Source organism: Mauremys reevesii, linkage group 9 (genome assembly GCF_016161935.1).
Source record: "Mauremys reevesii isolate NIE-2019 linkage group 9, ASM1616193v1, whole genome shotgun sequence".
Lineage (NCBI taxonomy): Eukaryota > Metazoa > Chordata > Testudines > Geoemydidae > Mauremys > Mauremys reevesii.
In genome coordinates, this window is record NC_052631.1 from 7,302,745 (window position 1) to 7,315,679 (window position 12,935).

General features: G+C 56.9%; 1 protein-coding gene across 5 annotated transcripts in view; it reads left to right on the forward strand.

Annotated features, from left to right (window-relative positions):
• DVL3 (dishevelled segment polarity protein 3) overlaps positions 1-12,197 on the forward strand; it is a 44,316-nt gene extending 32,119 nt beyond the window's left edge. For 3 of the 5 annotated variants that reach the window (XM_039487560.1, XM_039487564.1, XM_039487563.1), the window contains exons 4-17: positions 221-327; positions 1,322-1,457; positions 1,764-1,857; positions 2,320-2,389; positions 3,130-3,269; positions 3,438-3,514; positions 4,132-4,244; positions 4,630-4,680; positions 4,796-4,945; positions 6,517-6,648; positions 6,989-7,156; positions 8,490-8,702; positions 9,518-9,910; positions 10,336-12,197. In XM_039487560.1, coding sequence (XP_039343494.1) covers positions 221-327; positions 1,322-1,457; positions 1,764-1,857; positions 2,320-2,389; positions 3,130-3,269; positions 3,438-3,514; positions 4,132-4,244; positions 4,630-4,680; positions 4,796-4,945; positions 6,517-6,648; positions 6,989-7,156; positions 8,490-8,702; positions 9,518-9,910; positions 10,336-10,367 — 1,876 coding nt within the window. In that variant the 3' untranslated portion in view covers positions 10,368-12,197. Of the gene's footprint in view, positions 1-220; positions 328-1,321; positions 1,458-1,763; positions 1,858-2,319; positions 2,390-3,129; positions 3,270-3,437; positions 3,515-4,131; positions 4,245-4,629; positions 4,681-4,795; positions 4,946-6,516; positions 6,649-6,988; positions 7,157-8,489; positions 8,703-9,517 lie in introns of all 5 variants that reach the window. The other 2 variants (XM_039487562.1, XM_039487561.1) reach the window with 2 other exon arrangements.
• The last annotated feature ends 738 nt before the right edge of the window (positions 12,198-12,935 follow it).

The following is a 12,935-nucleotide window of genomic DNA, read 5'->3' on the forward strand; positions in this document are numbered from 1 at the left end:
CCAACATGTCCCAATCCCACACTAGAAAGGGGGGTGGAAACTGTCACCTAGTGGCCCTGGTATGCCACTTCAAAAGTGAGGGGATAACAGGAAATACGACTTGAGAAGTGCAGCGTAACTGGCGTATGTCAGAGCAGGGAATGCCGGGAGGTGAGGGGGGGCCCCTTCATGTCCTTGGGGAACCACTGAGTTCTCTGTTGGATGTATCACCCCTCTGCAGCCCCAAAATCGGGGGGAGTCGGGAGAACCTGGATAACGAGACGGAGACAGATTCAGTGGTTTCATCGCAGAGGGAGAGACCTCGCCGGAAAGATGGGCCTGAGCATGGTGAGCCCGTTGACCTGACTGGAGCCTCTGAGGGGCATAGCTGGGGCGCAGGGAGGGAGCTGCTCCAGGCATGAAGCGCTGTGGCCACAGTGCCCTGCGGAGCTTGTGCGTTGACTCCTGCTGTGCAATCAGGGCAGCAGTGAGGGTAAATCCCCCAGCATGAGCAGCCGGATCCCAAGGATGTGACAGCCTCATATCACTACCGTGAACTGGCCCCCGGATCCTAGTGTACCCATGTGTCACCTCAAAGTGTTGGACATGAGTCTCGGGAGGCAGGAGGGGCAGAACACCCATTGCCCCTAGATACCACAGGGGGCAGGGACTGTTCCCCACTGGGCAAGGCACCTCTCCATTGCTGCACTTGGGGAGAGGCCATGTCCCAGCACCTAAGGCAGGACATGTCTACAAGGGACAGCGCTGCAGAAGGTCCGGGGCCACAGGCACCTGTGTTGGGCTCTAACCCCTCCCAGGGATTGGTCCTGCTCTGAGCAGCGGGTTGGACTAGATGACCTCCTGAGGTCCCTTCCAACCCTAATATTCTATGATTCAGTGAAAGGCTGAGACGGAGGAGAGAGTGGTTCCCAGCGTGGGCTGGCACTGCATTGCACTCACTGCCCACGGCCTGGCATCTCTCACCCAGAGTGACCATCTCTGAGTAACCTTCCCAACTCTGTAGGGATCGTTGTGGCTTCCACCCTTGCTCCCAGTGGCTCACCTTCTCCTGCCCCATTTTCTAAAGAGGCATGGAAGTCGTAACCCTGAAGAGATGGGGAAGGTCAAAGTGTAGAGGGCAGCACAGTGCCCCCTCATGCCAAGATGTGGTGTTTGATGGCCAGGTTCCTCCCCTTGTAATTCCTTTTGAGTCCCAACATTCTGCCCTATGAAGCGCTGAGCCCACCTGGTGCTGCTGCAGGAGGCCGGGATGCAGTTCTGCCGCAGCAGTATCTCCCTGTATCTCCCAGGAGTGCTGACTTCTCTCTCTCTCTCCCCGCAGCACCCAGAGTGAATGGGACGGCAAAAGGAGAGCGGCGCCGAGACCTAGGTGGGTACGAGAGCTCTTCCACTCTCATGAGCAGCGAATTGGAGACCACCAGCTTTTTCGACTCGGATGAGGATGACTCCACCAGCAGGTAGGAGAGCGTGAGGCCTGGGGAAACATGGGCACCTCTTTCACTCTTAGTGCCAAGGAGATGCCAAATCGGGATACCTCAGCCCCATCCTTCAGGGCTCTTCCCTCAGCTAGTGGCCCTCAATCCCGACCAGCAGTCCCTTCTGCTATTACAGTTGTCTGCTCCCCACACAGCTTTGTTGCTGCCCCCCCGTCCTGGCCCACAGTGTTCTCTCACCCTGCTCCTCCTTTGTGGCTGTCTTGCTGACAGACCCATCTTCTCTTGACCCTCACGGGCAGTGGCGCTGACTGTCTCCTTTGCCGGCAGGTTAAGCAGCTCGACAGAGCAGAGCAGCGCCTCCCGCCTGATGAGAAGGCACAAGCGACGCCGGCGGAAACAGAAGGCCCCACGCATTGAGCGGGTACATCTCTTGGGAGGGCATTTGCAAAGCTGGGGCTGGGCTTTCTGGTACCTGCGGCATACCCCTCCCCACTCCCATGTGGGGCTAGGAACTCAGCTGGTGGAATCTCCAGTCACTACAAACCTGGCCCAGGTGCTGAGAATCTGCTGGTGAAAGTACCACAAACCCTTTTGGGTCAGTGCTGCTGCTAGAACCAAAGTCCTTTCTTGTCCCAGTCACAGTGGGAATGTGTGAGGTGCAGCCACCAGTCCGTTTGTGGAGCTTCCTGCCTTGACTGGGGTGGGGTCAGAGGTGGGAGCATGGGGACAGCACTACAGGGAATAGAAGGGATAGTGGGGAGCATAGGAACAGTATACAGGGAGCGGGAGGGACGGGGGGCACCAGAGAGCAGCAAGAACTGACAGGGATTGTGCTTGGGCCAGGGAGCAGGGGGACGTCTCATTGTGCCTCATTGTGTTGCAGTCGTCGTCCTTCAGCAGCATCACGGACTCAACTATGTCTCTGAACATCATCACGGTCACTCTGAACATGGGTGAGTGAGAGACTCTGTCTTTCAGTTTGGGCCCGAGGCTCTCCTGAGCTCCAGCAGTGAGATCAGGCAGTGCAGTGCGGGAGCAGGGAGATGGAGGAGTGGGGAGGTAATGAAGGGAGAGGGTCCCCTGGGGAAACTGACTGGTCCTGAAGCATTAATCCCCTTAAAGATTTGCCAGTTTGCGAGAATGTGGTTGGGATTGTGATGGTGGGAAGAGTGGTTCTGGGTCCTGGGATTTGGTCCAGAATGAGTTTCAGCCTCTTCTCCCCCCAACTTGAGCTCAGCTCCCTCTGTGTCCCATGTCACCCCACTGTTGCTTCCCAGCTGCTTTCTGTCTGGGATCCTGAGAGGCCAAGATGCACATGGAGAGGGCAAGGGGAGAATAGAAAACTCTGATGTGGAGCCCAAAATGTGTCCATGTCAAGGTGGGCAGTGTCCTTCCAGTGCTTGACGTGCAGGAGGGTGCAAGGCAGGAGCATGGCAGGGTAGGGATTAACTCTGCTGTCATCCCCATGCTCCAGTTCTCAGAGGGTTGGGAGGCTGAGGAGCTCAGGGCTGAGCTGGGGGGAGTTGGGAAGGGAGGAAGGAGCCAGGAAGTCACTTGAAGAGGTTGGGGAGGGTGGTTGTGTGGCTGGGACTAGTGGAGGGGGATTGCCCAGTTTGGGGGCTCTAGGGCCAATGCAGTGAGGCTTTGCTGTCCCGTCCAGCTCTCACTGCTCGTTCTCCTCCTATCCCTGCAGAGAAGTACAACTTCTTGGGCATCTCCATCGTGGGACAGAGCAATGAGCGTGGGGACGGTGGCATCTATATCGGCTCCATCATGAAGGGGGGCGCAGTAGCAGCCGATGGCAGGATCGAGCCGGGAGACATGCTCTTGCAGGTACCGCACGCCTCGCAGCCAGGGCTGGGTCAGTGACAGTGAGGGGTGAGGGGCAGACTGGAGCCCCTGCTTGCAGACTGACGGGCCAAGTCGCAGAAGCTGCTCTCAGAAGGAGCCCGGCCTACAGCCGTGTCTCTGGGATTCAGCCTTTCTTTGCCTTGTTTGCAGGTGAACGATATCAACTTTGAGAACATGAGCAATGATGATGCTGTGCGCGTGCTGAGGGAGATTGTGCACAAGCCAGGGTAGGTGCTTTCCCCCAACAGCTCTCCTCTCTGGGGCAGGTCGCCCCCAGACCTGCATCTCCTACTAGGCTACAGTCCTCTTTGCTCTGGCTCATCGGACACTGGTAATGCAGCCAGCCCTTGTCTGAGAGCAGCAACCCCTGCTGTCCTCAGCAGCCAGACCCCCACCCCTCTTATGCTGGGTCTGCGGAGGTGGTCCAGGGCCCTCAAACACCCTCTCTTATTAGTATCGCTCTCACTCCTGGGTGTTATATGAATAACCTTGAAAGAGCCCAAAGCAAGAATTGGAACTGAGAATGTCTCCATGGTCAGGGCATGTCCCAGCACTGGTCCCCTGCCCCGAGCCTCTCCTTTCTACCTAGGCTGGGTTTGCTGAATGCCCCTTCAGTTCCCACTGCCCTCCTTGTTATTGGCTCTGCCAGCTGGGTGGGGGTGATCCCCAGCTGAGGGATCTGTGCTGGCAGCCTGCCAGTAGCCCCAGGCAGGCCTGTACCTAAACTGCCTCTGAGGGAGCAGGGTCATGGCCACTGAGGGCCAGCACCTTGATGAGAGCAGCCTGGTTGCGTTGCATGCTGGCCTGTGCGCAGGTTGCAAAAACGTTTGTGTTTCTGCTGCAGGCCAATCACTCTGACTGTGGCCAAGTGCTGGGACCCCAGCCCCAGGGGCTGCTTCTCGTTACCCCGGAGTAAGTGGATTCCTGACTCGCCTTTAACGCTGGTGCCCAACCCATGTGAGAACCTTGCCACGAGCGCCTGCTTGTTTGCTTTATTTCCTGTCTGTCTGCTGTGAGACTGAGACTGAATGTGGGGTCGTTGGGGGTTGCACCCCGCTCCCTCCGCTATGACCTCAAGGCCCCGGTGCAGTGCAGACCTTTTGAGCACTGCAGTCTCCCTCTCCTTGTGTCCCGCAGCTAGGAGAGCTGAAGTCCCCCAGTGCCCACCCTCCTCCCGCACATCATGCCTGGAACATACCCACCTAACCAGGGCGGGGAGGGCACCTGTTCGGAGCTCCAGAGGAAGGAGAAACACCCCCAAGATTGCTGCCACTGAGCCATAGGGGGACTCTCTCCCTCTGTGCCCCTCTTGCTCACCCTCCCTCTCTTCTTTCTCTCCCAGTTGCTCCCCAGCGGATCTGGGCTGGGCCAGACTCTCCATGCTCCGATCCGGGTGAGTCCCGGCTGATGCTGGGGAAGGAAGGGGCTGCCCAGGGTGCCCCCTACAGGTGGGTTTCATGAGGGAATGATTCTCAGACAGCCGCTGATTGTCTCTGCATTCACTCTAGGTGAGCCCATCCGACCCATCGACCCGGCAGCCTGGGTTTCCCACACGGCAGCGATGACTGGCACCTACCCGGCGTACGGTATGAGCCCATCCATGAGCACAATCACTTCCACCAGCTCCTCCATCACCAGCTCCATCCCAGAGACCGAGCGTAAGTCCCTGGTCCTGTGTGCTCCCGCCACTGCACGGCTTCCAGTCACCTGCGCTGTGCCTGCCGGCACCCCAGCCTGACGGGAGCAATACATCTGCATGGGCAGAAACCAGAGGTCTGGGGTGGGGCTAGGGAAGCGGGGTCCAGGAACCAAGGGGAACTCCCTACCGGCAGGAGTAGAGACTGGAGGAACAGGAGCTTCCTGCAGGCAAGGGCCAAGAGCGCATGGCTGGGGTGGGAAGAATTCTGCAGGCAGGCACCTGTGGGTGGTGCTGGGGAAGGCTAAGAAAAGTTCTCTTGCCCAAAAGCCCAGGACAAGTACAAGTTTTGGGTGGGCAAATTCACATCAGTTTTCCTTCTCTCCAGACAAGGACAACGAGAGAGGCTGGTCACGGGCTGAGTGACGTAGAAACACAGGGTTGGAAGGAACCTTGAGGGGCCGTTTTCCCCCCTCATGCTGAGGCAGGACCCAGTAAACCTAGATCATCCCTGACGGGTGGTTGTCCAGCCTGGTCTTAAAAATCTCCAATGATGGGGATTCCAAAACCTTCCTGAGCAGCTTGTTCCAGTGCATAACTATTCAGATAATTAGAAAGGCGAAGGGAGGAGGCAGGAGGAGACTATGCTGTGGGAGGGGAGGGGGTGTCAGCCACGCAAGGAATGCCTTGGGAAAAGTGAGCGGGGCCAGGAAGAAATGCCCTGCTGGGCATGCCTGAGGCTGCATCTCTGCTTGAATTAGTGGTCTGATCAGAGGCCTGTGGTGGCTGGGAGGGAGAGAGCTTGGGGCTGGGCCTTTCAGCTACAGGCAGGTAATTCAAAGGTAGCTGCAACAGGGAGGTCTGCCCTGTAACGCTGGGGGCCTGGAGCCGGCCAGCCCTGTTCTGAGGTGGAGCCCCGTTAGGTCCCATCCTGTTCTGGGTAGTTTGCAAAGGGTAAGGTGATTGCCCGATGGGCACCTGATTCCTATAAAGGCTGAAAGAGCTGAGTTGAGTGAGGAGAGCTATAGGATGCAGGCTGGCTCCTGTGGTAGGCTCTGGAGCCAGATGCTCAGGCAGACAGCCTCCAGGAGGACTATAGGAGAGCTGCCAGGAGCAGAGAGGCCCTGGCAAAGAAGCCGCTCAGTTAGGGGAATTGTTTAGTGGTATTTTGGGGGGTTGCTGAAGGTTGTTGGTGCCACCAGTAAATGGTGCTGTGAGGATAGAGCTGGGGCATGGCACTGGTTCTTTCCTGAGCTCGTGAGACTGGCCTTTCTGGCAGAGCTGGAAGGGGCTAGTTTAATTTCCCAGCTAAACCAGCATCCGGCACGAAGCAGCTTTTAGAGCCTTGCAAACTTAGCAGCAGCTGCTGGTGGCCGGAGGCAGGTTTTTGGTTTGGTTTTGTGAGGGAAGAAAGCTGAGAAGGTCTAGCCCAGTGGGTGCTGCAGTGTGTTGGCCAGTTCCTCAGTGTTCTGGGATGTGCCTGTGATGTATTGTTCCCTGGCCCATCCCCTTGTGTGTGACACCTCCATGTGGCTCCATTGCCTTTTCTGTCCCCTCTCATCTCTGCCTCCCTTCCCTTCGTCCGCCTCGCAGGCCTCGATGACTTTCACCTGTCCATCCACAGCGACATGGCCACCATCGTCAAAGCCATGGCCTCCCCCGAGTCAGGTCTGGAGGTGCGTGACCGCATGTGGCTGAAGATCACCATCCCCAATGCCTTCATCGGTAAGAGGCAGCCACTTCCTCCTCTGGGACTGGGGGAGGGGTAGACACATGGGTAGAGAGGCACCTTCCCTGTGTGAGGGGATCCTGTTTGGGGACCTTTGCCAAGGGAGCATCCTTCACCATTATGTCCCATTGGCTCATCCTGTTGGTTGTGCTAGGGAAACAAATAGAATCCTTGGCCTTGTGCTGCCCCTAGGAGTGTCCCTGCACCTCTCTCACCCATGGACCACTCCCATCCCTCACCCCTGGAACAAATTCAGGCCACCCTTGTCTGCCCCCAGAGCCAGCCCTTCCTGTCCTTGCTGTGTTTAACCGTGCTCTTTGGCTAATCTCGTGGCAGGTTCAGACGTGGTGGATTGGCTCTATCACCACGTGGAAGGTTTTACAGATCGGCGAGAATCCCGCAAGTATGCCAGCAACCTGCTGAAGGCCGGCTACATCCGACACACTGTGAACAAGATCACCTTCTCAGAGCAGTGCTACTACATCTTCGGAGACCTCTGCGGCAGTACGGACCCCTGCTCTAGTGCTGTTGGGGAAGCGGGGGGTGGTGAGGGTGCTGAAAGGAGACGCTCTGCTCTGCCCTGACAACTCTCTGAGGACAGTCTTGCAGTGGTTTGCCACCTCCAGACTGCCAGCCTGAACCCCTTCCATACTACTCTCCAGTGCTTGGTGTATTACTGTGCAGCCAATGTCCCCATCTTCTGCTGCACAATCCTTTCTCCTGGGCAGGACAGGAAGGAGTCAAACATCACCTTTCTTTGATCCTGGGCTAAACCTAAACTCCTGGGTGGGTGGGGCTGGCTTCGCTCAGTGCTGTCAGAGTCTGCCTGTCCTTGGAGGAATGGGCAGGGAGCTGAGACCTAAGGACACCTGGCTGGCCCTGCTCACCTGAGAGAGATGAGAAGGGAGGGGAGACAGATCTAAGGATGTCTGGCCAGCTCTGATGTTGTCCTTTCTCTTCTGAGCTGGTTTATGACAGGGGTGGGCAAACTTTTTGGCCCAAGGGCCACATCTGGGTATGGAAATTGTATGGCAGGCCATGAATGCTCACGGAATTGGGGGTTGGGGTGCGGGAGAGCAGGACGGCGGGAGGGCTCCAGCTTGGGGTGCAGGCTCTGGGGTGAGGCTGGGGATGAGGAGTTGAGGGTGCGGGAGGGTGCTGTGGTCTGGGACCGAGGGCGGGAGGGGGATCAGTTCTGGGGCAGGAGGTTGGGGCATGGCAGTGGGTCAGGGGGGCAGGCTCCGGACGGTGCTTACCTGAAGCAGCTCCCAGAAACAGTGGCATGTCCCTTCTCCAGTCCCTATGCGGAGGCGCAGCCAGGCGTTCTGCATGTTGCCCTGTCCACAGGTGCCACCCCTACAGCTCCCATTGGCTGTGGTTCCCGGCCCATGGGAGCTGCAGGGGCGGCACTTGGGGTGGAGGCAGCATGCGGAGCCCCCTGGCTGCCTCTATGCATAGGAGCCCAAGGGAGGATGTGCTGCTGCTTCTGGGACCCATGCGGAGTGGGGCAAGCCCCAGACCCCACTTCCTGGCAGGAGCTCGAGGGCCAGATTAAAACATCTGGAGGGCCAGATGTGGTCCCCGGGTCATAGTTTTCCCACCTCTGATCTAGCAGATCATTGATCCTCTCTCTGACCAAGTAGGGAACAGTAACCCCCAACATAGCCTGGGCTGGTATCTGGCAAGGAGGTGTCCATAGCTGCCCCCTGAAATCTTCTGCCCCTCTTGCAGGCACCCCATGATTATCTGTCAGCTGGGATGGGGGTGAGCTTGTCCCACTGTACATGGCTGTTTTCATTTCAGGACTAAGCCAGGTTCCCTATTTGCTTCTCTCCAGACATGGCTAACCTGTCCCTGCATGACCATGACGGATCCAGCGGCGCCTCAGATCAGGATACGTTGGCTCCACTCCCCCACCCAGGAGCTGCACCATGGCCCATGGCTTTCCCATATCAATACCCACCACCTCATCCATACAACCCCCACCCAGGATTCCCTGACCCAGGCTACAGCTATGGTGGGGGCAGTGCAGGCAGCCAGCACAGTGAAGGTAAATGAATGAAAGGAACTGAAATGTGCCGTTGGGGTATTTTCCTTAACACCTTTGGAGAGCAAGCCACGATCTGGGTCATCTCCTGGAACGAGGAATATGTCTCCCCCCACCCCCGTCTCATTCACTTTCATACAGCACAGTTGGGCAGGTGCATTGCAGAGCTGCTTTGAAGCATCAAGTATAGACCAGGGCCACAGGCTAGATCCTGGGCATGATGGAACCAGAGTATGATGCCTCCTGTCACGGAGCCTCTGGTAGGCTAGAGGGCAGGGTTTGAAAGGAGGCCAGCTTTGCTGCAGTGGTGCCCTGTCCTGGGGCTGAGAGCTCTCATTGGTCAGGTGTATTATGGTAGTGCCTGAGGACCACCCAAGACCGAGCCTAGGCCTGTCCAAATACGGAGTAGCAGAGAGTCCTGGCCCTGAAGATCTTACAATCTAAATACACTAGACAGACACGGGGTGGAGGAAGGGGTAGAACACACAAGCAGAGTAAACAATGTGATGGCAGCAAATGGCATGTTACTTCTGTGATTTTTTTAAATGTTTAGTTTTTATTCAGTGGGGAGAGCTGGTTCAGAGGCATCAGCTACATGGAAAGAAAAGGGAAGGGAGAGGGGGCATGGCTTTGGCTGCTTCTGCCCTTCCTGGCTGGGGTCTGGCTGGTTCCGCTCTGCAGTTTTTCCCAAGGCCACATGTTGTGGCCTTGGCTTCGGGGAGGCTCCTTTTATTCCAGTCTCTCCCTTCCCCTGCTGTGCCGGCTGGGGCTGCATGTTGTCGGGGCCATTCCCTAACCATGCCTTGGGCTTCTTGCAGGAAGTCGCAGCAGCGGTTCGAACCGCAGCGGCAGTGAGAGGAGAAAGGAGAGAGACCCGAAGCCTGGCGAGTCCAAGTCGGGCGGCAGTGGCAGTGAGTCGGACCACACCACCCGGAGCAGTATGCGGCGGGAGCGGGCGGCCAGTGAGCGCTCGGTGCCAGCCAGCCAGCACAGCCAGCGCAGCCAGCACTCCCTAGCTCACAGCATCCGCAGCCAGCAGTCGTATGGGCCGCCTGGCCTGCCACCCCTCTACAGCCCGCCCATGCTGCTGATGCCTCCGCCGCCTTCTGCCCTGGGGCCCCCAGGAGCCCCGCCGGGCCGTGACCTGGCCTCTGTGCCCCCTGAACTGACGGCCAGTAGACAGTCGTTCCGAATGGCCATGGGCAACCCCAGTGAGTTCTTTGTGGATGTCATGTGAAGCACCCGTCCCCCTGTCTGTCTGCTGCCCTCGTCGGTTTGTCTTCTAGGAACAGCCCTGGCTTCACTTTGTTTTTTTTGTCTTGATAACTAAAAAAGGGAAAAATAAACTGAACTAAACCTTGATTTTAATCCCTACTCCTGTGGCGTGGAGGCGGGGGCCAGCAGGCCTTGCTGAGCCGAGCCCTGCCCGGCCCAGCCCACCTCCGGACTCATGTGTGCAGAGGCAAGTTGCTGCTGCTTGTGCAAGCCCCTAACCCCCATCTCTAACCCCATTAACCCGCATCCATCCTGGTGCCTGTGCTGCTCGCCCGTGTGTAGCTGCCGCTGCCACCTCACTCCTTCCACCCTAAACGTCTCCTCTTTCTTTTCACCCTTTTGTGTTTCTTCTGTCAAGCAGCAAAGAATTACGGGGTGTTTGACTTCCTCTGAGCTTGCCGCCCGCAGGGGTGAGAGCTGGAGCATGGCATGGCAGCTTGGCCCAACAGAGGAGGACACGAAGCCCCAAGGGCGCTGGGCACGTACGGTGCTGAAGATGGCTTCTTTCCCACTAGCTGACGACGCCCCCCCCGTTCCCTCCACAACCCTGAGAGGGGAGCAGGGCCAGCTCCAGCCTTGTGTGTGTTCAGATCAATAAATGTAGCCATCTCCTGGCCAATGGCATGAATGTTCCATGGCTTCAGTGCCTCTGGGGAGTGGAGAAGGTGAGGCCCCAGCTGGGAGGGTACCACGCCTTGTTCCCACACTCCACCACAACATGGTCAGGCTTGGGCCAGGGTCTGTTACTCTCTGTATAGCATTAAACGCAGTGCACCCCTGTGGCAAGGCCCCAGTTGGGTTTGGAGGCAGTACACTAATGAGGTTCTGTTCTTGACTGAGTGCTGTTGGGTCATTAACTCCCATAGGAGGTGCAGGCCAGCATCCGGAGCCTGAAGTTGCTGAAATACCTACCATCCATTACTCAAGGCTCTGCTTGTGCCCATGAGCTGCGGGGTGTGGATTTGGCTGAATGGGAGGGTTTCATTTGCACCCTCTGCAAGTGCGGGTGTCTAGCTCTGAAAATGTGCCTTTAGTCTAGGCAGCCCCTCCGTGCCTCTCCCACCCCCTGCATGACCATGGAACCTGACTACCCATTCCATGGCCACAGAGCATGCGCCATCCAGGCCTGCTGTGTGTAGCTGGGGCCATCAGCTACTGGCTGTACTCTCCTACACTGGTGCTTAGCAGCAGGCTCAAGGTGCAGAAGCTATTAGGTCTAAGCAGAGCAAGAGGATGGGGTAAGAAGCTGAGAAAGGGGCAGCTGTGGTGTTTCCAGAGTGGGGGTGAGCACAATAGCAAGTTCCCCTGCGTTTGCTGCCTCCCTCCATTGTTCTAGAGGGGTAAGGGGCTTCCTGTCCTCATCTTCTCCATGGACGAGGGAGGGGTGGGGACGGACCAGGCTCCAAGGGGACTGGAGAGTGACAGCCTTGGCCCTGCTGTGACAGTCCCTACTTGAGAGGCCGCCCCCTTCTGTGATGTAGCACTGCAGCCCCTGCCTGTGGCATGTGTGCAGGGCCTGGGCCCTCTCCCTGTGGAGGACAGCAGTGAGTTGAGCTGTTAGAGAAAAGTTCCCTTTTTCTCCCTCGGCCTCCTGGAATCTCTCAGAGCCCTGCTCCTCCTGCCTGATGCTGGAATGACAGAGAGGCTATCTTGGGTAACGGGCTAGTGCACGAGACAGTACCTGGTACGCTAAGCTGCACCGCAGCCAATGGGGGGCTTTGCCACAGTCTCCCTTTCCTCCCTGGGTCCTCTCGCTGCCGTGCAACAGCTTCCTCTGCAACAGTGTAAACTCCTTGGAGTTGTGGTTCTTCTTCTTAGCAGGTGAAATATATCTTACACCTGGCACCAGCTCATCTACTGCCCCCTATTCTGCCCTGTCTGCCATCCCAGCACCAGCCATCCTGCCCTGTGTGCCATCCTCCTACCCCTCTATCGCAGCACCAGCGCTTCTACAGTCGTCCATTCTCCTAGCTCCCTACCCTGCTACCAGTGCATCTACTGTGCATAATCCTTCATATCTACCCTGGTGCCAGCCTGTCTAATATCCACTATCCTGCCCCAGTGTGCCATCCTGCCAGCTCATGCTGCCACCTACCATCCTCCCCTGCCTTCCAGCCAACTCATCATCCTGGCATTGGCCTGGCTCCTCCCCCTGCCCGCTGGGTTTTATAAAAACAAAACCAATCTTCCTTGTTTTTATTTATAAACATAGTTTTATTGGAATCCTGGCTCCTGTTTTTATTCCTCTGCTGTCCTGTGTCTCGGGCTGGTGTGGCTGGCCTGCAGCAGGCTTCCCTCGTTGCTGAGGCCTAGAATGCTTGATCCTATTCATTTCCTGAGGAGTTCTTCCCAGATGTTTCCGGCTCTGGCAAGTGAACAGTCACTGTCTGTCCTATACTGCTGCTGCTCCAACAGAAAGAGACTCTCATACTCGCTGAGGCCCAACCCGCAGGGCTGTGGTATATTTTCAAATGTGTGCCCTGATGAAGGTCATTAGGAAAATGAAGCTGTGACATTTCTCTTAACTAAAACCTAAACTGCAGGGCTTGATCTAATCTTTCTTCTTAGGCCTGTCTTAAATAGAGGGAAGCTAATGCAATGCCCATAGAATTGAAGGGGGATGGGTGAATAACCTCTTCCCCCTCCCTCCCCCAAATCATCTGTGGATGCATGGGAATAAATGGATTTCAGTAGCAACCCCCACCCCTCAGACATGTATGGGGTTCAGTATACAGCAGGCTCTACACTACACATTTCTGCTAGCATAACTGTTCGGCCGGCAGTGTGAGGGGTGTGGAAAAAGCTCCTAGTTTTGGTGTGGTTATACCTGCAAAACCCTGCTTCTGGTGGGATGGCTTATTTGGCTCAGGGGGATAGAATAAGCTATGCTGCCAAAAGTGAAGTTTTGCCAGTATAAACTGTGCCTGTGTCTATGCTAGGAGCACCTTGATGATTATAGTA